Below are 22,527 nucleotides of genomic sequence, written 5' to 3'. Positions count from 1 at the left end.
AATGTGAGAGCGTTTTGTGTGAATGTGAGGTAAAGTATTGAATGTGAGAGCATTTTGTGTGAATGTGAGGTAAAGTAGTGAATGCGAGAGCGTTTTGTGTGAATGTGAGAGGTAAAGTAATGAATGTGAGAGCGTTTTGTGTGAATGTGAGGTAAAGTAGTGAATGTGAGAGCGTTTTGTGTGAATGTGAGGTAAAGTAGTGAATGTGAGAGCGTTTTGTGTGAATGTGAGGTAAAGTAATGAATGTGAGAGCGTTTTGTGTGAATGTGAGGAAAAGTAATTAATGCGCGAGTGTTTTGTGTGAATGTGAGGTAAAGTAGTGAATGTGAGAGCGTTTTGTGTGAATGTGAGGTAAAGTAGAGAATGTGAGAGCGTTTTGTGTGAATGTGAGAGGTAAAGTAGTGAATGTGAGAGCGTTTTGTGTGAATGTGAAGTAAAGTAGTGAATGTGAGAGCGTTTTGTGTGAATGTGAGGTAAAGTAGTGAATGCAAGAGCGTTTTGTGTGAATGTGAGGTAAAGTAGTGAATGCGAGAGCGTTTTGTGTGAATGTGAGGTAAAGTAGTGAATGTGAGAGCGTTTTGTGTGAATGTGAGGTAAAGTAGAGAATGTGAGAGCGTTTTGTGTGAATGTGGGGTAAAGTAATGAATGTGAGAGCGTTTTGTGTGAATGTGAGAGGTAAAGTAGTGAATGTGAGAGCGTTTTGTGTGAATGTGAGAGGTAAAGTAGTGAATGTGAGAGCGTTTTGTGTGAATGTGAGAGGTAAAGTAGAGAATGTGAGAGCGTTTTGTGTGAATGTGAGGTAAAGTAGTGAATGTGAGAGCGTTTTGTGTGAATGCGAGAGGTAAAGTAGTGAATGTGAGAGCGTTTTGTGTGAATGTGAGAGGTAAAGTAGTGAATGTGAGAGCGTTTTGTGTGAATGTGAGAGGTAAAGTAGAGAATGTGAGAGCGTTTTGTGTGAATGTGAGGTAAAGTAGTGAATGTGAGAGCGTTTTGTGTGAATGTGAGAGGTAAAGTAGTGAATGTGAGAGCATTTTGTGTGAATGTGAGAGGTAAAGTAGTGAATGAGAGAGCGTTTTGTGTGAATGTGAGAGGTAAAGTAGTGAATGTGAGAGCGTTTTGTGTGAATGTGAGAGGTAAAGTAGAGAATGTGAGAGCGTTTTGTGTGAATGTGAGGTAAAGTAGTGAATGTGAGAGCGTTTTGTGTGAATGTGAGAGGTAAAGTAGTGAATGTGAGAGCGTTTTGTGTGAATGTGAGAGGTAAAGTAGTGAATGTGAGAGCGTTTTGTGTGAATGTGAGAGGTAAAGTAGAGAATGTGAGAGCGTTTTGTGTGAATGTGAGGTAAAGTAGTGAATGTGAGAGCGTTTTGTGTGAATGTGAAGTAAATACAGGAATAGGGGTATAATAGAGAACGATACAGCATTTTGTGTGAGTAGTGAGAGCTATGTGAGAGCTACAGTAGTGAATGTGAAAGTATTTTCTGGAACTGTGAGCAAAGTAAAGCAGTGAATCTGAAAGATTAAATAATGAATGTTAAAGGGATCTCATTTGGACAAAACTGACTGGCTTCCTTATTATTAAAAATGTTAGTATTTTTAAATTAGTAACTTCTTTAAAGGCATTCTTTCAAATTGCACTTAAATTTTCACAGAACAACATGGGCACATTTCATCACGTAGCGATCATTAACACGCATAAGCAGCATGACTTTTGCTGATGCTCAGGAGCACAAACTCTGTGTTTTGCAATGACCATCTCACTTTTTACTATTTATTACACATTCACAATGAAAAGCAAAACAAGCCAAGCTGTAGAGTAGCTTTGATTTTTCCAATTACCTGCTAAATTATTCAGCACTGCTACCCTGCTATGAGGGCACTTTTGTTGCATAATTTACAAATACATAGCAAGAGTTCCACAAATTTATTGACTTGCACAAATCGATGTGCGAAGCATTTGAAAAAAATAAAAATAAAAACAACTAAATGCAGGCGGTTCAAACACCTGCCACATGACGCATAAATGCACAAATAAATGATAGGTGAGCATGTTTGTGGTAAACCAAGTGTAAACCAATTTTTATTTGTGAAACAAAAATATTTGTGCTCAATATTCATTTTATTTGTTTGTGGATTTGTTTTATTTCAGTGATTCACCTACTACTTATTTGTTGATCTAATTTTATTTAGAAGGGAAATTGTGTTACTTATTGCAAATTATGCAACAAAAATACCCTCATACCCTGAGAACAAGACGAGACAGAACTCTGATTAAAGCCTCGAAAGACTCAGCCATGTCTCAGCGGGCTCTTATCTCACGCTGCAGCAGCCATTTCAATGGCACACAACTCTTTATGTGAATATTTCTGCCAATATTCTTGTTTATATTTCAGTATTATACAAATTTCCTCTACTTACTATCTTCCCTCTGAAAGTATAGGAACAGCAAGGCCAATTCTTTTGTTTTATATGCTATAGACAGAAGACATTTGGGTTTGAGATTTAAAAAAAAAAAAAAAAAAAAAAATGAATACGAGAGAACACAGCTCCCAGTTTTAGGTGATCAAAAGTATAGGAACAGTCAGTCTTCAAGTAAATAACTCTTAATATTTGGTTGCATATATCTTGCTTGCAATAACTGCATCAAGCCAGTGACCCACTGACATCATCAAACTGTTGCACTCTTCTTTTATGTCATTTTTTCAGTTGTTGTTTGTTTTAGGGGGTTTCTCCCTTCAGTCTCCTCTTCAGGAGGTGAAATGCTGCTCAACTGGGTTAAGGTCTGGTGACCGACTTGGCCAGTCTAAAACCTTCCACTTTTTTCCCCTTTGTTGTGTTGGCAGTGTTTTGGGTGTTTTGGGTCAGTGCCTTGTTGAAAATGAAACGAAAATCAAAAATGAAAGCTGAAATTCTATCACCTCATATTCATCTTTTGATGAACCAAATGTCTTCAGGGTATAGCAAACACAAAAGCTTTATATACTCATTATATATATATATATATATATATATATATATATATATATATATATATATATATATATATATATATATATTTTTTTTTTTTTTTTTTTTTTAATTTAATAATAGTTAATATTATATAATATTATATAATAAAAGTTTTTGGGGTTAACATAGCAAATGTCATGCTAAACGCTAAACTGCAATTCTCAACCCTTGATTCATTTAACGGTCTCACTTCCCATCTGTGCCTTAATTCAGTTTTCTGTTTCTCTTTGTAAATAAGGAATAAAATAAGCAGTTCTTGCTGTTTCACGTGCTGTACTTTGCATCTCAATAGTTTATGCTGTTGGCACTTTTCAACAGGCAAACATGACCTGCACGAAATCAGAGAGGGTCTGCAAGCGTGTAAGCTCATGAAGGTGATTTTGTCTTTGTACAGCCCTTGCAGACGTCGCGTCCACATTAAGTATACTGAGGCCTTCAGGTGTGTTAACAAGAAGTGAGTCCTAAACAATTCCCTTTTGTGGCAAAAATAACCTTGGCCCTTTTTTTTTTTTTTTTTGTGCCCCAGAATGTAATTGGCTATGACAACACAGAGGTTAGTGGACACTTCCTCTCCAAGGAAACAGAGTAAGCAATGTGCAGTCAGAGAGATAACCAGCTTCCCTCCATTACAGAGACGGTCCCTGATGTCCTTCTATGGTTTACTCTGAAGACTTCCTCCTTCCACCCAGCATCTACCCACTATCAGGCACTCTCAATCTCTCTCTCTCTCTCTTTCTCTCATACATACAAAACAAACACACACACACACACACACACACACACACACACACTACTGATTAAGTGAAGAGAACATTCAGTGAGCTATGACCTAGGATGGCTACTGGACCAGAAGGCATTGGTTCTCAGTTAATGATGAAGTTTGCATTTAACTTAGTGAGTCATAATTGACTCTTCAGCCGGCTGCTGTGTCTACAAAAATAAACTTCACTCTGAAAAGCATCCTGCCTGGTGCCACAGTCTAAGGAAGACCTTGAACAGTGTCATAATTCATTATTTTTAATTATTAGATTATACATTTTCTACTTAAAGAACATGTCATACTTTGTATCCATTTATAGTTTTTCTTGTTACCAAAAAATGAAAAGTCCTCTGTTCTGAAGACTCTCCCACGGTGGAAAACCAGCTTTACCTCTGACTGTTCTATAGCACTACTCAGGTCTCCTTCCATAAATGTTACTAAAACGTTCCTTACAGAAATCGTCACTGTAGCAATGGTTATATGTTACACTTTGTTACATATCAACTCTTTTTATCAGTTTATTAGGCGTCAATGATCTATCTATAGTTATGTAAAGTTGTGGGTAAAAGTTTTTGTAGGCCAAACCGAAGTAAAACCTGCCAGATTTACAAGTTTTCTTTACACTCACTTGTATGAATGCCAATGACCCATAAATTACTAAATTACCAAGCACATTCAAGGACAGGATATATTAGCTGCGGTCATTTCTACTGGTCATTTTATAGAAAATACTGCATAACCTTTCCAAACCTCTTATGTTGTCATTATTTTTCACATTGCTGTATGGAAATACAGAAATAAAAGATCAAAATACATTTTAATCTGTATTCTGAAAAAGTCTGATCATACACCATGACGAACCCTGACACTGCAACAGCTCTAATGCATGTGCAGGGAGCAAGGGTTAGTGCCAATGTTACCATAACAACAAGAAGCACGTTACCATTACAATGAGAAACATCATTTAATCCTGCTGCTTGCTTACTTGCTTAATCACGCACTGTTAACAAGTTTTAATTTATTTCTGGTCTCATCAAAAATGTCATGCAAGTGTGATTTTTAAATAATGTTAAGCAAAATAAGTGATTGGCTTCAATACAGCACTATAAGAGGCAGCACTAACCATCCATGTTCATATACCGCATTTCCACCATCTAGTACCATTTCTGTCACCTAAAAAGTATAATGATGTTGTCTCTGATGGCTACAAGAAGAAAAACCCAAAGATTAAGATTATGAAAGGAAAATTATGTATATCCCCAAAGGCACCATAATCACCAGAACAGGTTTCAGAGAAGCAGAAAAAGGACAATCACAAACCAGAGAACCAGATAAAGGACAATCACAAACCAGAGCAAGCAGCATGAGAGTACTCCAACCAAAGAACCTCAGAATTCAGACTCTTTCAGCATTGGAAAACAATCCCAGTGTAAACAAACTGGCACAAACAGTCAAATTTCTAAAATATTAATCTTATAAATCATCCCATGTCTTGCCCGTATTTACATTCAACTCTCCACACAGATTTGTAGATAGAAATACATGCAGTGTGTGTGAAACCACGGAAAGATTTTATTAAATAAAGAGAAAACAAACAAACAAAAAATTATAGCAGTATTTTTGACTGTTCTGTTGTCTTTAGGTGCACTGGTGATTTAGAAAATTGGTAATTGTTCTCTAAATGTGGTTAAAGCAGGGACTTTATGAATACTTTATGAATGCTGAAGGGAAAATGCATTATCATCGGCACAAAGGCTACAGTGTCACTTTGATCCTGATAAACTGTGCATACAAAAACAGGAAGCTCTTAGCCATTTATGGGTTGATGATGTGACACTGATTTTTCTCTCCAAATGTTTTGCCTTTTAAAAATTAAAATGCATAATAAGACAATACATATCTAGTGCAGCTCACATACTCTTCTTCTTCTTCTTCTTCTTATTATTATTATTATTATTGTTGTTGTTGCATATAAATTATATTTAAGTCTTATAATTTGTACATAGTGTGACTGTTATTTCTTTTTAACTATAGCTAAGAACAGAAACTATAGTGAAAGCCATATTTCAGACCACACTTAGGCTACCTAGAAAACCACTCAATATATATATATAAAATATATATAAAAAAATATATACATTATATTTATTTGTATAGGTATAAAATTGTTATTATTATACTCTTTCCATGACCAGAAAGTTTCATTTCTTTTCCTTTCTCTTTTAAAGGCAGTTATCACTTGTGCATTATTACACAAAGTCCTACTCAGGCTCTTACTTTTCACACCTGACTGACCTGAGATCAGCGACGGCAGACTGGCTGCAGCCACGCTGAAGCCATTTTTATCAGACCGGAGATTTCTCTGGGGTTTAGAGCAACTGATAACAGCAGCCAAAGGGCTGGAAAACATGTAACATCTTTATCTTTCATAAAGACAAGGGTGTGTAGTACTGCATTAATGCTCAGGGACAGCAGGTCTGCATTTTTACAAACACTAATTACTTTTATTACTTTTTTCACCATATTTCACCTTTTTAGTCTCAGGTCCTAATATCTGAACACCATTTTCCTGTTGGAAACATCACAGTAAGCACTGTTCTACATTTAATCCAACTTAAAATGAGTCACTTGACCGCAAACAGTACATGGAATATCTTCTGCTGCACAGAATATCAGGCGTAGAGACAATGTGCTTGATTGAGTGCTTCAGAAGCAGGAGAGTGAAGAACAGTTATAACACAACAGTGAGGTGAAAAAAGAAGGCAGCAGAGAGATTAAAGACTGATTAAAGAAAAGTGAAAGGTGGCTATATATACATATATAAATATAGCCAGCTGCACCGTACAGAAAGCCATCAGAGAACTGCTGTGGTGTTAACCAGTGGTTTATCAACTGCCTCACGTGAGGTTTCAGGTATCTGTGTTTAGCTGTAGCTGAGATGGCAGAAGATGGGTGTATGAAAGGAGGCTTGCCTGAGTGAGTTCCTCCTCTACCTATCCTGATTGACAGCTCCTCAGTTGTGGGTGGGGCTACAGGGTCCTCCACTTTTTCTTTCGCTGGTTTGGCATCAGGAGGCAGGGCCAAAACCAAATGCGGGTCTGTCTCAACACCCTGGAGAAAAAAAAAACAAATTCAATTCAATTTATATAGGTTTAGATTTAGATCTCTAATCAGCAAGCCAGAGGTGACAAGGACAAGGAAAAACTCCCCGAGATAACATCAGGAAGAAACTCAGAAGCGAACCCATCCTCTTCTGCGTGACACTGGCCAGTGAGAACATGAGTCATTACCCTTCCATGCAGCTGTATGCTATAAAGTCAAACAGTACTGTGCATTCTTTAGGTTCTCCATGTGGGCCATCCTCAGCAGCGAGTGATTCTCAGGTGAAAGAAGCTCCAAGCAAATATCACTGCCATGGCATAAATAACATCACCTCACTTCAGAATTAATTACATAGATTTATTACTCAGTTACACACTAAAGGCTGAAACTACACACAGTATACATCAGGTCATATTTATACAAAATATTTAGTACAACTTCCAACCACTGGGAACTGCTCAAACTGCCCAAATCAGCTTTTTCTATTTTATTCTAAGCTGAATTTTATTAAAAAAAAAAAAAAAAAAACGCACATTTTTGAGCCTCTTTCACACACTTTTATCTAGAAATTTAACACAATTAATCAGGAAAGGGTTAATAGTGAATGCAAGCCAGAGTCAAAAATGCCTGATGTGGAAATCTACTAAGACCAGACAAAATACAATTCCCAAGCAGGAGGATACACATTTGAACAGAAGTGATGCATCCTGGGAAAAGACTTTCCAACACCTTCTGATGCATCTCATTTATAACATCCAGTCACTTGAACAGTCACCTGATAAGAGTCACAGGGAAAAAGTCTGGAAATCCGAAAGATTCAAAAATTCAAATGATCTCCTGGTCCTTCGTGCCATGAATAAAATTCTTCGGATGAGTCTTATGCATATGAGGTGTGACAATCTGGCATAAGCAGAGAAACTCAAGTGATGAATTTAAGTGTTGAAACATAAATTGCATTAAATCCATTAATAAATTCCACTGAAACTAACACCACTTTCTGTCTAACAAGTCTTTCAATGCATTGTTAAACAGACAAATCGTTGCAGTGACACAGCATAGCTACAGCCACTATGCATTCTGCAAGAAATGGTGGTAGGAAATAATATTATATATTATACAGAAACTCTGTAACAGCAATCCAAGATTAAACAACACAATTATTTGCATCTTCCTTCCAGCTAATTCTCTGGCAAAACTGGCAGAAAAGCAGAACAGCCATGCAACATAAACCTTAATCTAAATCATAGAATTTCATGTAAATGATAAAAATAATAAATAATAAAGAATGCCAGAAACAAAAAAAAAAACTTGTTCTTTTTTTTTCAAAAAAAAAAAAAGTGTGTGAAAGACAAATGCTACAAAATGAGCAGTCATAAACAGATATTTTTTTTTTTTGCTAATTTCTGACTGACCATGCCATCTACCTCCCACACACACTTTTTTTTATGAAACAGTCATGACTGGCTTTCTCAGCACTCCTCTACTGTGGTTCTCTACATGTTTCCTCGTCTGTTATGTTCAGTCAGCTGCCCGCATCAGATATAAAACACTGCTGCTTGCCTACAAAACTAGTCGCACCTATCCGAAGACACTTATCACACCCTGTCAAGCCACAAACACGGCTAGTCCCACCATCCCTCAACATACAAGTACACTGACGTAAGCATTAATCAGCCTCCGTCCATATTAATGAGTCTATTTATACATAAATTTACACAAACTCAGGAGCACTCATACGACACGCTCATTTTTCTAAACTGACTGCTTTTTCATGAACACCATATTTCTTGCATAAATGTAATGAAAGGAAATCCTTCAGCATGTCTGCAGAGGTCCACAAGGAGAAATGATGAGAAATTCTACTATATAATGGAGCTTACACGACCTCATTTCATTAACATCAATATCAATGATGTCAGTTGTATAATTCTAAATCAGGTGATTTTTATTCAGCATTGTTTGCTTACTTTTACAGCACATTTATTTATTTAATCCACAGCACTCTACAGGAAGAATCCAGTCTCAACACAGAGATTTGCTGAGATTTGTACTGACTGAGTTTGTGTCATATAATGATCAATTTTATACTGCCATATTATTCAGTGAGATTGATGTTGCTCCTTTTTGCTCCTGTTTTTAAAAAATACTAAATAATGTTCTTAAAAATACATTTCAATTTCTTGTGTCCAAAACATTTCCTCTTTTTTTGCATTTATTTTCAGTTTTATTCCAGCTTTTTCCACTCAATAATTAGGGAAAGAAAATAATGGACCATTTTTCTCCCAGAAAATACCCAGCAAGAAAACACAAGAAAGGAGCTTGTTTCTCTTTCTCTGTCTCTCATGTGTGTGTGTGTGTGTGTGTGTGTGTGTCTGTGTGTGCGTGTGTGTGTGTGCGTGTGTGCCACCAGAACTGCATCATTAAGCACAGCAGGTACTCTCCCTTGAGTCTCGTCAAATATGAAATGCTAGTTTAGTTTTCAAGAAAATTTATTTCTTGTATATGTGCTGCATATGAGTGCAGATGAAAACACCTTTATTTTGTGCCTGTAACCTACAGTGCTAAACTTTATCGAAGAGAAAATGGGATTAATAGGCTGTTATTTTAGTGTTTTAGAACAGCTTCCACAGCCTGCTTGCTTCTGCTGAATACTTTCCCCTTCTGTATATTTATCACAAGCAAGAAATCCAATATATCTACAGTCCTCATGGTATGCTTACCCTAATGTTCACTCAGTTGAGTTCTGCAGCAAGAAAACTAAGCTCTGACTCACAACTCTGACCATGCACTGTTCATCTCTTAGCAATTACAGCTGTGTCTCTGCTGAACGTTTAGCACTGCTACTCCATGTTTTCCCCTCAGCTCAATCCACCATCTGTCACACAGAGCATGGACTGATCAAAGGCTGATGAATTATGTTTGAATTAAAGCGTAAATTTTGCACTGAGTTTGATCACAGCAGTGAGTTGAGTGTTGGAGCTGAATTATGATTCGACATCAAACATACAGTGAGTTTGTTCACACTGAAATGAATAATTTATCACTCAGCGTTGCCTCTGACTTTTATTAAATACAATTATCTATAACGCTTTACACTAGGCTTCCCTTAACTAACATGGTTTACTGCATTAATTAATAAACACACCATAAATTTAAACTATAAGTTAACAAAATCCATCTACACTGACAAATGTTTATTCAATCCATGATTAAAATCAGTCCACATAAACTACCACATGTTAATACAGCCCGTTCTTAAACGCTGATAACTCACTGAACTCACGTCTGCTGAATATTACAACTATCATTCAGCCTCAGTTCAGAAGTTTGCCAGTTAAAAACGACAAACGTTCATTAATGTGTTGATCGCAGTTGGTTGTGTTGATTGTGTTGTCACGGTAGGCTTGTTGTGAGCTAATGTTATGAACATTAATTAATGCAAGAATGTGATGATTATTTGGCTTGTTTGGTTTATATTATTTAACATTATTTAACATATTAAATAATAAAGTCAGTTAAGGGAGGCTTAATGTAAAACCTTACCCAGTTAATTATTTTCTGTCCTTCCATGCCTACATGGCCGTGTGTGTGTTTACATTATGTCAAATTCAATAGGTTTATTATTTTAAGGCAAACCTATACATGCAATATGATTTATACACAATGTAGTTAGTAGTTCTAGCAATTACATACTGCTTCAGAAAATGGTTTACTAAAGATTCACACCTTCTTCATAGAGGCCAAACTCAGTGCTCATTAAAGCTGCTTTGCCTAACCACCAAAGCACCACACAACCAACGTGTCCTTACACAAAAGTGTCAACTATTAAACCCATGCATTCTGTTCTGTTCAAATAATAATATTCTAATAATCTATAAGTGAAATAATGGAAGACTTAATGTGTGTGTGCTCGTATATATATGTACGCACATACACACAGCCAGTCCCACAGTCCCCCTGCGAAAGGCCAATTCTTGCTATATACTGCTACACACTGCAGACATTTGTGTTTGAGACCAATAGACGCATATGACACGCTCAGGATTTCAGCTTTCATTTCGTGATATTTACATCTAGATGTGCTACACAACTTAGAACATGACACCTTTGGTGGCAGACGACCCAATTTTTAGGTGAGTAAAAGTATTTGAACAGATAGTCTCAAAGTAAATTAAAGTAAATAACACTTAATATTAATATTTGGTTGCATATCTCTTGCTTGCAACAGCTGCATCAAGCCAGTGACTCACTGACATCACCAAACTGTTGCATTCTTCTTTAGTGACGCTATTCCTTGTTTTTTTTTTTTTCTTTTTTTTTTGGGGGGGGTGAAAATGCGTGCTCAGTTGGGTAAAGGTCTGGTGATTGACTTGGCCAGTCTAAAACCTTCCACTGTTTTCCACTGATGAAGCCCTTTGCTGCATTGGCAGTGCGTTTGGATGATCACTTGAAAAATGGGTGGGCTGAAAGAAAAAGTGTTATGTTCTAAGATGTTTAACATGTCTAGATGTAAATAAATCTTTTGATCTCAAACACAAATGTCATCAGTGCACAGCAAAAACAAGAGAATTGATTTTGCGTTCCAGTACTGTGACCACTCCATTTTTCCTTTTGCTTTTCATTTACACTAAAGTAATGCAAAATGGTCTCTGGATTTGTCAAAGGACAGCCTTTTGAACAAACCACCTTTGACTGTGTAAATAGGAGCTTCTCCAGAAAGCAAATCCAGACATGTGTTGTATATGAGTATGTGTTGAGCCTGATGTGTGCTGGTACTCTTTATTCTGAAGGGATACGCTATAGTAATGCTATAGTACTGGAAAATGGTTTTTTGTTTTTTATTTATTCAAATTGAGCAAGACAATACTTCTGAAGTCTGTAATCAGGTGCTGCATGCGTTAGCAGTGAAGCATCAACTGTCCAGTGTCTATCATCTGGAGAGTACTGGGCATGAGTGGGATGAAAGTATTCCTTGTTTGTTGTTTGATATACATGAAACTTTTCTGGATTCACTTGGTCTTAATCCTGCTCGCACACTGTTTGAGGACAATTCCAGAGGCTGCATGAGCAGCTGAGCTATGAGGAACCTCCAGTTAAAATCGAATATGCTAGATTATTCCCTGAGCATTTACACCATACATGTGAAATAGCTGTTGCTTCTTTGTGTCAGATGAAATTGTACTGATGATGAGTAAAGCTGTGTATCTAATTCAGATTTAAGGTCCTGTTTGTCTTCTTTGTCTGGTAACTCATGTTATTGCATTGTAAAGTTGATTGAGAATCATCTGTGTTTATTTTCTGATGTTTTTCCTAACCAGACTTCTGCCATCCCTGTTTTGTCAGCTTGGTTTGCAGAATGCTCTGGCCACCTCCCAAAGGTTAAAAAACTGTGTGTTAGCTGGTGTTTCTGCTAACTTTCCTGTATGTTAATCCCAATTAAGTTGCAGGTACATGCAAGTGGGAGAGCTGCACAAAGGCAAAGACTGGACTGAGCAACCCTTTTTTCATTTCTTTAAAAAATGAAATCTTGGCTCAATTTCCTTTTCAATTGCGATTTATACAGTTTCTCAAATCACCAAACCCCCCCCGGTATAGGGGTGTAGCCTCAGTGCATGTACAGTGTTTGTTACTGGGGAGGTTTTTTCTCTCATGCACATTACACCTGTTTTGTCAGTTCCAGCGGCACCCTCTCTCTCTCTCTCTCTCTCTCTGTCTCATAGTATGTCTTTTTCTGTCGAGGTGCTCATCTCTCTCTCTCTCACACATACTTTGTCACTGAAGAGCATGCCAGTGATTGGGCCAGCAGAAATAGTGTCAGAGACAAAAGAGATGCTAACATGATTTGTGTGTGTGTCTCACCACTGACCAGACTCATGTGCAATGACTGTGTTTGCGATTGTGTATTTCAATGTTGTCTGTGAGATTAAAAGTGTCTTAAGTATATCATCTGTTCAGATACCTGCATAGTATAAATATTCATATCAATATCTGAGACTAAGTTTAGCCTGGAAACTGTAGCTCGGGCATAAGTCTGATTTCTTTCTATCTTTATTCATTCGATTCATTAGAGTTAGTTTAGTTTGTTGTATTTATTTTATTCAACAGGTAAGGACAGGGTTCCTTTTGTTTACAGGTGTTTTGGGCTGTGACTGATCCTCAAGAAATCGCTTCCAAAAAACTTAATCATAATTTAATGGCTAAGCTGCAGTTGGGGACAAGGAGTTTGCAGCAGATGTCTGTTACGTTGTGACTTAGCTAGACAGTTACCTTAAAATGACGTGTTTTCCATGCATCGTTGTGCTCAGCCTTTAAATGAGGTATGTTCACATCTATTCATTCATTGGCTCACAGGTCTTTTCTTAATATCTTCACTGGTTTTAAAGTTTGACCCATAAAGCACAACTTTTCATAGAGAAAGCAATTCTTTAATTATATTGGATCAATTATATTGCAAGAAAAGCTTACTGCAATTTGTGCAAAATTCTTGTAATAACATATTGCCTTCACTAATATTCATTCTGCCATCAAATGCTGAATATTATTGAATTTAATTGAATATTTGTTAATATCTGCATAATCAAATGACAGAAATTAGTATTTTTAACTGCACTACTAGCTTCACATATGCTACAGGAGGTTTAACATAGAATTTCTTTTTTTAAAAAGAAAAAACACAGCAGGTGAACACTAGAGAAATTTCTCCATTGTGTTGACAAACTGATGAATGCAAACAGTGATGCTTTTAAAATGATTTAATACGATGTAGAATTAGACAGCACTTAATGAAAGCATTTAATGTTAAGCAGATAGCGTGATGGTGAAAACTGCACCCTGTTGGACACTGTTCCACCCCTTGCTGGGAATTAGTACACACTGAACAGTTTTGTGAGGAACGCTGCCATAACAAAAAGCCCACGCTATCAGAAATGATGTTCATCACTGTGGGAGCAAACTTTTATCCGCTCGCAGACTGGTTTTATTATGCACGAATTAACAGTTATGTAACATTAATGACAAGCAGCAAATATTACTGTTGTCATTTACAGTGAAACCACTCAGCTCTGCTCAATGTAGAGATTGAATGATTAATGAAAGTCATCATGAAGGAATTAAGTTGCATGATTACACATGGCAAATAAACACTGATCAGAATATATGATCCAAAACACTTCAGCATGTCATTTTTCATATAATGGAAGGCATAACTTCACTGCACATCATACATCAATTTATTATTATCCAGTGTATTCTTCTACCCTTTGATGCTTTTTCATTTTGTAGGATTTAACTAAACCTGTCTCTTGCATAATTGAAATCACAACGTTAACTGGATCACAAACGTGACAGGAATGATGTGTCCATTATAACAGTTTCCACTGAACGCCAGTGATGTCTATTTATCATGATGAAATGGGTTAATTGGGGGCGGCTGCAATTCATTACGTAAAAGCGTGATTAAAATGCAAATTTGCCATAGCTGTTAAATAGTGCCTGTGGTCAGTATAAGGTGAGAACGTACTTTATGTAGCCAGTAGACAAGGACTGACAACATAATTGAGATAATTAGCTTTTATATTTTTATCTCAATCTTACAAAAAATAGAGAAAATAATATTTGAATGAAACATAATACACTACCAAATGTAAAAGGAAATCTTTGGCAAGATTTTTTCCAAGGAAAAGCTGTAATCATCAGTCAATTTTCATGTGTTTTCAGGTCTTTCATGATGGTTCTGAGGGAATCAATAGAGTGAATGAACCAGAGGTAGTATCGCCCACCATCTACATAAATGAATGCTAAACATAAACACTAAAACATTAAACCCTGCTCACCAGAGCCAACAACATGTACCTACACATACAGCTTGTGTTATAAAGTCAGCCATAGCATCAGCTTATATCAGCAAAATACAAGTCTGAATGGAATTTTTGCTATCCTTCACATTTTCCCCTCTACATTCTGAGTGAGTGAGTGAGTGAGTGAGTGAGTGAGTGAGCGTGTGTGTGTGTGTGTGTGTGTGTGTGTGTGTGGTTACACTACTGACATGACGCACATTCAAATCAAATGTAAGATCTTAGCTGATGATTTACAAAGAGTGAATCATTGATTTTCATCAGCATCCACAGTGTTCCAGTTTAACCTCCACCAGGGGGCATCGTCAGCCTGAAGGTCAACATTACACTTCACCTCGTTTCACAAAATATTCATTAAATTTGTATGTGTAATTGAAATACATAAGCTATTTAAATCTGACAGCGTAATCTGTATGTAAAAGTGCAGTAACTCATTGCGATTTATATGATTTGAAGCTGATCAGCTGGGGTTTATATTAGTTAGTCTTCTTCCCACACATTCAGGAAAACAAGTAGAATACGAACTCTTTTTTCCAAATTTACAGGATTCTCATGAATACAAAATTCCTTGCGTAAATGTTCATACAAAAGATTCACGAATAGATCCGCTCATATCCAGCTTGATAAATGAGGCCCAATGTTATAATTTAGTGTCATTCATTTGACTTTTGTCCTCTAATTTTCTCCCTAATTTGGTCTCAGCAGATTTGCACCCACAAGCCAGCTCTTGCCTATCATAATACAACAATGATATAAAAATGTTTTGACATAGTTAGTCCCTGTCAAATTTACATGATCATGATCTACATCACCCAGCAACATACAAATAAACGAGCTAATATGACAGCAATGCTGATTTTGAAAAATACTGTTGATCAACCAACTGTACTCCATCCATGCAGAAATCTTATTTCTTAGTTATGAGAGTTTCTCATCATCTCCTGCCAATGTGGTGACATCTAAACTTATTACATATATATATATTTTCTCTAGTTGATGGCTGTAGTGCTGAGGTTTTGGCAATTAATTCCATGTAAAATAATGAGCTTGTTAAATGTCTGTGCTCTGCACACATCAGACAGTGCAGTGGACTGCTGATAAACAAACTTCCTCTCATCGCTCTACTAACGACAGATTCACTTACAGTGTTTTACCAATGATGATGAAATGATGCGAAATAATTAAGACAATCATCTCTTCTTAGTTCTAAAAAAAAAAATAATAAAGAATGCGTGTGTGTGTGTGTGTGTGTGTGTGTGTGTGTGTGTGTGAGAGAGAGAGAGAGAGAGCTAGATTCAAATGGTTAACAGAGGAAAAATCATGGAAATCGAGGATAAAGGATAAAATCTAGAAAAGGTAAAATCTAGAACCCATTCTGTCCCTACACTGTATATACAGAGACATCTTGGAGATGTCTCTACTAGCTTTGCACATCTGGATTTGGGCAGTTTATCCCATTCTTCATGGCAGATCCTCTCAAGCTCTGTCAGATTGGATGGTGAGCGTCTGTGAACTGCCATCTTCAGGTCTCTCCACAGCTGCTCAATGGAGTTTAAGTCCAGGCTGTGGCTGGGCTACGCTGAGAAACACCCCATAGCATGATGCTGCCTCCATCATGTTTCAGCGTAGGGATGGTATTAGCCAGAGTCTTGTCACTCTGCAATGAAGGCCTGATTTACGAAGTGCTGCAGAGATGGCTATCCGTCCAACAGGCTCTTCTATCTCTGCAGAGGACTCTTGGAGCTCTTTCAGGGAGAATATTGGGTTCTTTCTAACCTCCATGACCAAGGCCCTTCTTTCCTGAATGCCCAATTTGGCCAGACAGCCAACCCTAGGAAGGTTCAAGGTTGTGCCAAACTTCTTCCATTTCAAAATTATTGAGGCCACTGTGGTCCTGGGAACACTCAAAGCCTTGTTTTATATCCTTACCCTGATGTATGCCTTGCCACAATTTGATCATGGAGATCCACAGACATCTTGGACTTCATGGCTTGGTTTTTTGTCCTGACAATGCAGTGTAAATTATAAGGGCTCACCCCTTATAGACCCTGGTGTGCCTTCCCAAACTATGTACAATCAATTAAGATTGCAACAGGTGGAGTCCAATTGAGTTCTAGTCACATCTCAAGGATAATTAAAGCAAACAGGATGCACCGGACCACAACTTGGAGTGCCACAGCAAAGGGTGTGAATACTTTTGTAAATAAGAGATTTCAGTTTTTGATTTTTAAATCATTTCTGAAAATCTCTAAAAAACATGTTTTTACTTCATCATTATGGGCGATTAAGTGTAGACTGAAGGGAAAATTATATCTGTTCAAAATCAAATCCACAACACAAAGAAGTGTGCAACAAGTAAAAGGGTCTGAATACTTCTGTGTGGAAAAAATTCAAATTCACACAGAAACATGTGCATAAAAAGTTAGTCAATTGGAGTAACTGACAGATGATTGTAGTGCAGTTCAGACCAGCCACAGGTACACTCGACTCTCATAGCAGCACTGCAGTTTTCTTATTTTATGAAAGCCCAAACAGGACCACATGTCAAATGCAGGTTGTGAGTTCAAATCCCAGTACCACCTGGTACACATTTAGCAAAGCCCCTTACCTTCATCTCTTTAGCTCCACTCTAAATTGCTTTGCATAAAAGCCAAATGAATCAGTGTAAACATAACTATCCAACTTGGATAACTGTTGACAGACTTCCTTTTTTCTAGGACAGTATAAGTTGCTTGATAATATGAATATGAGCTCCATGAAGACATGTTCTGCCAAGGTTGGTGTGGAAGAACTCAAGTGGCCTGCACAGAGCCTGACCTCAACCCCACTGAAAACTTTTGGGTTAAACTGGCATGCTGGCATGCTGACTGCACTGCAAACCTCCTCACCTTACATCAGCTAGACTCCTCGTACATGAGCACTCCAACAATGGGACTCAGCCTGTCAGCCAGTCAGCCTTTCAGCCATTCAGTCAGTCAGTCAGCCTTTCAGCCATTCAGTCAGTCAGTCAGCCTGTCAGTCAGCCTTTCAGCCATTCAGTCAGCCAGTCAGTCAGCCTTTTAGTCAGTCAGTCAATCTTTTATTCAGTCAGTCAGTCAGTCAGCCAGCCTTTCAGCCAGCCAGCCAGTCAGTCATTCGGTCAGTCAGTCAGTCAGTCAGTCAGTCAGTCAGTCAGTGAAAATGCCTCTTCTAGGCTGCCCTGCCAGATTCGGCAAAAGTGAGGGGTTTTACCACTTCATCTGATGTTGCTGCAGTGTAACTCATGAAGAACACAATCAAAAGTGCGCACAAGCACATTCATACACACACACACACACACACACACACAGACACACACAGACACACACGCGCCTTCACCAGGCAGGACATTAGGCAAGACAGTAGGAGAAGGCTGAAACCAATTTCCAATTTACCAAGCAGCATAAACAAGTTGAGATGAGCATAAACAGTAACTCTGAAATGGACCAACACTTGCTGGTTCTCAGTACTGGAACAGTTTTTTTGTGTGTGTGTGTGTGTGTGTGTGTGTGTGTACTTCTCATAACCTCCCTGTACTCTGTTTTACCCATGGGTAGCCACAGAATCAAATGCACAATCCAGATAATAACAGTGTACTTGGCTACACACAAACTGAGTGGAAGGTCACAGTGTGCATAACGTGTGTATGAAGTGTGACTGCACTGGATTTCTGTGTTTATGCCTCACATGGACACGAGTAAAAAAAGAACAGAGGTGGCACAAATGTAGTGGAATCCAAGGGCTCACATTTATACTCCCTGAATATAGCTGATGTGGACTGAAACTTGTGAAGTGTAATTGCAGACTAGCACATACTAATGCATTTAAAAAAAAAAAACTCTTCTAAAACGTGTGTGAATAGACTTGAATGTAGCCAGAAGATGATGTGAAATGAGTTATTTATTGTTATCACCTACAATATAGCAGCTATAAGCAGGCATTCCCTCACTAACCTCTCTTTCTTCTCTGTCTTGAAGTTAATAAGACAAAAAAAAAAAGCAGCTTAAACTCCTCTGTCCTGAAGACAGGAAAACTTAGTGACTGTTCAAAAGTACTCTGACTCTGGAGACTCCTTCTAAATCATTTATCATCAGCCTTATATTACGTGGATTATGCGTCCATCATACCAATCCTTGTGTAATTCAAATTCGCTCGATCATCCTGAGATCATGAGTTAGAATCCTGACAATTCCACAGCCATCCATGGCTGGGAGTACGAGACAGCTGTCTGGGTGGGAGGGGCATACTCTCGCTCCCCTGTCAGTCACTGTGACACTAGCTATTTGTGGGTGTCTGTGAGCTCATGTATGTAGAAGAGGACAGAGTGTGCTTTCCTTCAAGTGTTTTACACTGCTCTTTGATGCTTCATGAGCAGCAGTACAAAAAGACGTGATTGGCTGGCTTCATGTGTCTCGCAGGTAGGGTGTGTTCGCCTGCACCCTCCCCGGCTGATAGCTGTTGTATGATAGAGGAGAGCTGGCTAGTTAGTGGGAATTGAACAAGACCAAAATGGGGGGAAAATAACAATAACAGTGCATTAATATAAACCTGTATTCTGCCCTGCTACTGCACAGAGCTGCTGTTACAGAAAATTCATCATCTTCTTCTAACCAGTCAGATTCAAGACCTTAACTGCACTGTGGTATACGGATATTTTAATATTTCTGAATAAGTGGATAATTTAGAATGTGTTTTTCTCCCTAACTCAGATCTTTGGAAATGAGATGCAATGAAGCACAAAACCTCCCCAAAAAAAGTCTGGGTTTACTGAAGCTTCATTCATACAGCCTAGGTGTAACCACTTCAGCAGACACTTGCCAAAATGCACCAGTGCCGGTTTCTTCTCACTTCTCACACTGAGCAAAAGGGATTTTCTGACATAAGGGTAGGACAAAATTATAACGTGATGCTTTCTAATTTGTGCTGTTTTGCTGCTGTTCAAACATGTTAGTAAAAATTATCCAATTATAACACATGAGGGAATTGTTGGAATACAGTAGGTGGAAAATGAGAACACATGTGAGTAGTTTATTGCAACTATTAACTCTAATTCATAGTGACTAGTTGTTCTATTGCGCTGAGATAGTGCAGTAATTCCCCACGCACTTTAGGATTGTATATATACATGAGTAAGAGAAGTAATCAGACAGAACCGTGATTGTGCCTCCATGTTACTGATCCCAAAGGAGCTTTTAACACTTAGATGAACTCTTGTGATGGCCTCTGATGTGTGTGTGTGTGTGTGTGTGTGTGTGTAGGATCGGAGCTGGTAAAGCAGGGACTGAGCACATTAAAAAATCACTTCTGTAAAGCCGATCTGTCTCCAGTATTCTAAATATGAACCAGTGTGGCGTCTATAGCAGATCACTTCAGTTTATACAATCACATGCATTTGTATAATTTATTTAGCTGAAGGAAATACATCAGACCAGAGACTAGCCACAGAGGGAGAGCTAGAGAGGAAAGATATTTTTTCTTCTCCATTTAATTTACGTTTTTTTGTCTGATGACTCAAAAATGAAAACAAAATGCTTACGCAGACAGTGTGTGTTTATTCCCCTGTGTCACATGCAAAACAGACATGTTTCATCTGTTCAGAGTAGAGGTATGCATCAGGACAAAAAAGTCACTAAAGTGGACTTTTTTTTATATATATATTATAATACAGGTGTCAGTTTTAAAGCGTTCAGGACAAAGAAAGGCCACGTTCATTACATGTGGATGTACAGGTTGTTCACACGGCTCTGTACGACACATGTACCAGATGCATTCATTCATCTTCTGTCACTGCTTTATCCTGCTCACAGTCAAAGTGGTTTAAATGGCTAATTTGCATACATTTCGGGAAACAGACTGAACTAAGTTTGGGAGAAAATGTCGCAGGCAGGTACAATCAACCATAATGCCCGCATGAGTGGATGGGATTGGTCAGATATTCTGTGGGAGTGAGCTTGAGCGGGATTAAAAACACATACGCAGAGTTCAGGACATGAGTTAAAAGTGGTAAGTGGAAACAATATAACCACTTGAAATTATCTTATTTATATGAAGCATTAAAAGGGAACTGCTTTTGCCATTCAGTCATGTCAGTCACTTTTCTGGACTTCTGTAAGTAAGGAACTTTATACCCCTTCTGTACAGTAAAATATGCATCACATACACAACATTACACAAACAAACATTAACACGTTTGACCTCATAATATATAATCACTGATGTACTATATATATATATATAAAATCACTATATATAGTGTATATAATAGTGTATATAATCAGTCTGATGTCACTGCAGTGTATGCATTTGATGTATTTTCTAGTCCAGGACCAGGCAGTTCCACACCCCGTCTTATTCTCATCCAGCAAAAACAAATTATTGTTTTGGTGAATCACAAAGGAGCTTATTGTATATGATACACTTGCTAAAACATGTTCTTTTAATTTTCTTTATTCCGCTGATCCAATTATGCACCAATTATGGCACCACAATCGAACTGAAATCTTTCTACAGCAATAATTACATCATAGTGCCTTTGAAGTTGCAGCAGGAAGTGAGGGAGCAACAGCAATCTCCAACCAAATAACCTGTGTATGTGTCTGTGTGTGTGTGTGTGTGTGTGTGTGTGCATATGTTTGTTTACCTGTGGCCATGCTTTGATTTATTCATGCTTTGACGTATTGCATGTGACTCTTTTAATCAATCTCAGTGGACGAGATGTAAACAAAATCTAAGGTCTGAAAAACAGACAGACTATAAATCAGCCGTTGTTGGGCTTATCAGCACTGTGCAGTCTAACAACACCAAATAGGACTGTGGGTGAAGAAAATAAAACAGCTGCTCTCATGTGAAAAGGTCCGATATGGCACCTGTGTTGTTCTGTTTAAACAGCAGATATCCTCCTCACTCATCCTCACTGTAACATTCATTCTGTAGTGCTGATCATTAAAGATAAGCGTGTCTGAGCTCTATCCTCGATGTGTGTACACAGAAGACCAGAGCTTTGCAAAGGGGAAGAGGATGACATTTTGATCAAATTAGTCCTGCATATTTGAATTTTAATTTTGTGTAAATGGAGTGGACAGGCAGTCTGAAGGCCTAACGATGAAGACAGAGAGAGGAAGAAGGAGAAATTAGCGATATCGGAGCCCTGTTTTTTCGTCTCCAGGCAAACTCTGAGAACTGAGATAAGACTTGGATTAAGGACAAACTCTTCCGCCATCATGGAGGTAAAATGTCTGCAGGCGGTCCATGAGGAGACTTTACTAAAACAGCTTTGAAGAAAATAAAATTAAAGAAAAACGTGTCTACTGCAAGCCAAAGAACTTTAAATCCACCTGTTAATGTTCTCCTCCGGTGTGTATCGCTGTTTCAGTGCAATAATGTGGCAAAATTAAAGACATCCTCAAAGTCCAGCACTAATTAAAGTGTTTCTCTTAAATGGTCCATTTGTGACCAGCAGTGAACAGAACATAATGGTTTGAGGCTGCAGCTGAGATCTCATGGGGCAGGCCGAAGTGCTTCTGCTGCTGTGTGTGTGTGTGTGTGTGTGTTATTGATATTTCTAAGCTAGGCAGTGTGGATAGCTGTGCACTTGAATGCTAAAGGCAGCAAATTCTACTGGTTGATTATTTTAGACAGTAACCAGTCAATATATCATCCTGGGAATTAATAACTTTTAATTATGAATCTGACAGCATGTCAGTGTGGGGGCTGATCTCAGATTCCTGCTGTATGAGTTTAACCTGCAATAAGTATCCATGAATCTGTAGTATCTATGAATCATACACA

The 22,527-nt window shown here is 37.9% G+C and overlaps 1 protein-coding gene across 3 annotated transcripts in view; it reads right to left on the bottom strand.

The window, feature by feature from the left end:
* The window catches only part of LOC113527654 (zinc transporter ZIP11), a 129,697-nt gene that overhangs the window by 47,781 nt on the left and 59,389 nt on the right, over positions 1-22,527 (bottom strand). For 2 of the 3 annotated variants that reach the window (XM_026915663.3, XM_026915665.3), the window contains exon 5: positions 6,739-6,877. In XM_026915663.3, coding sequence (XP_026771464.1) covers positions 6,739-6,877 — 139 coding nt within the window. The remainder of the gene's footprint in view (positions 1-6,738; positions 6,878-22,527) is intronic. The other variant, XM_026915667.3, reaches the window with a different exon arrangement.

The sequence above is a fragment of the Pangasianodon hypophthalmus genome, chromosome 12 (assembly GCF_027358585.1).
Source record: "Pangasianodon hypophthalmus isolate fPanHyp1 chromosome 12, fPanHyp1.pri, whole genome shotgun sequence".
Classification (NCBI taxonomy): domain Eukaryota; kingdom Metazoa; phylum Chordata; class Actinopteri; order Siluriformes; family Pangasiidae; genus Pangasianodon; species Pangasianodon hypophthalmus.
Note: the sequence above shows the minus strand (reverse complement) of the source record. Positions and strands in the feature narration are given on the sequence as shown.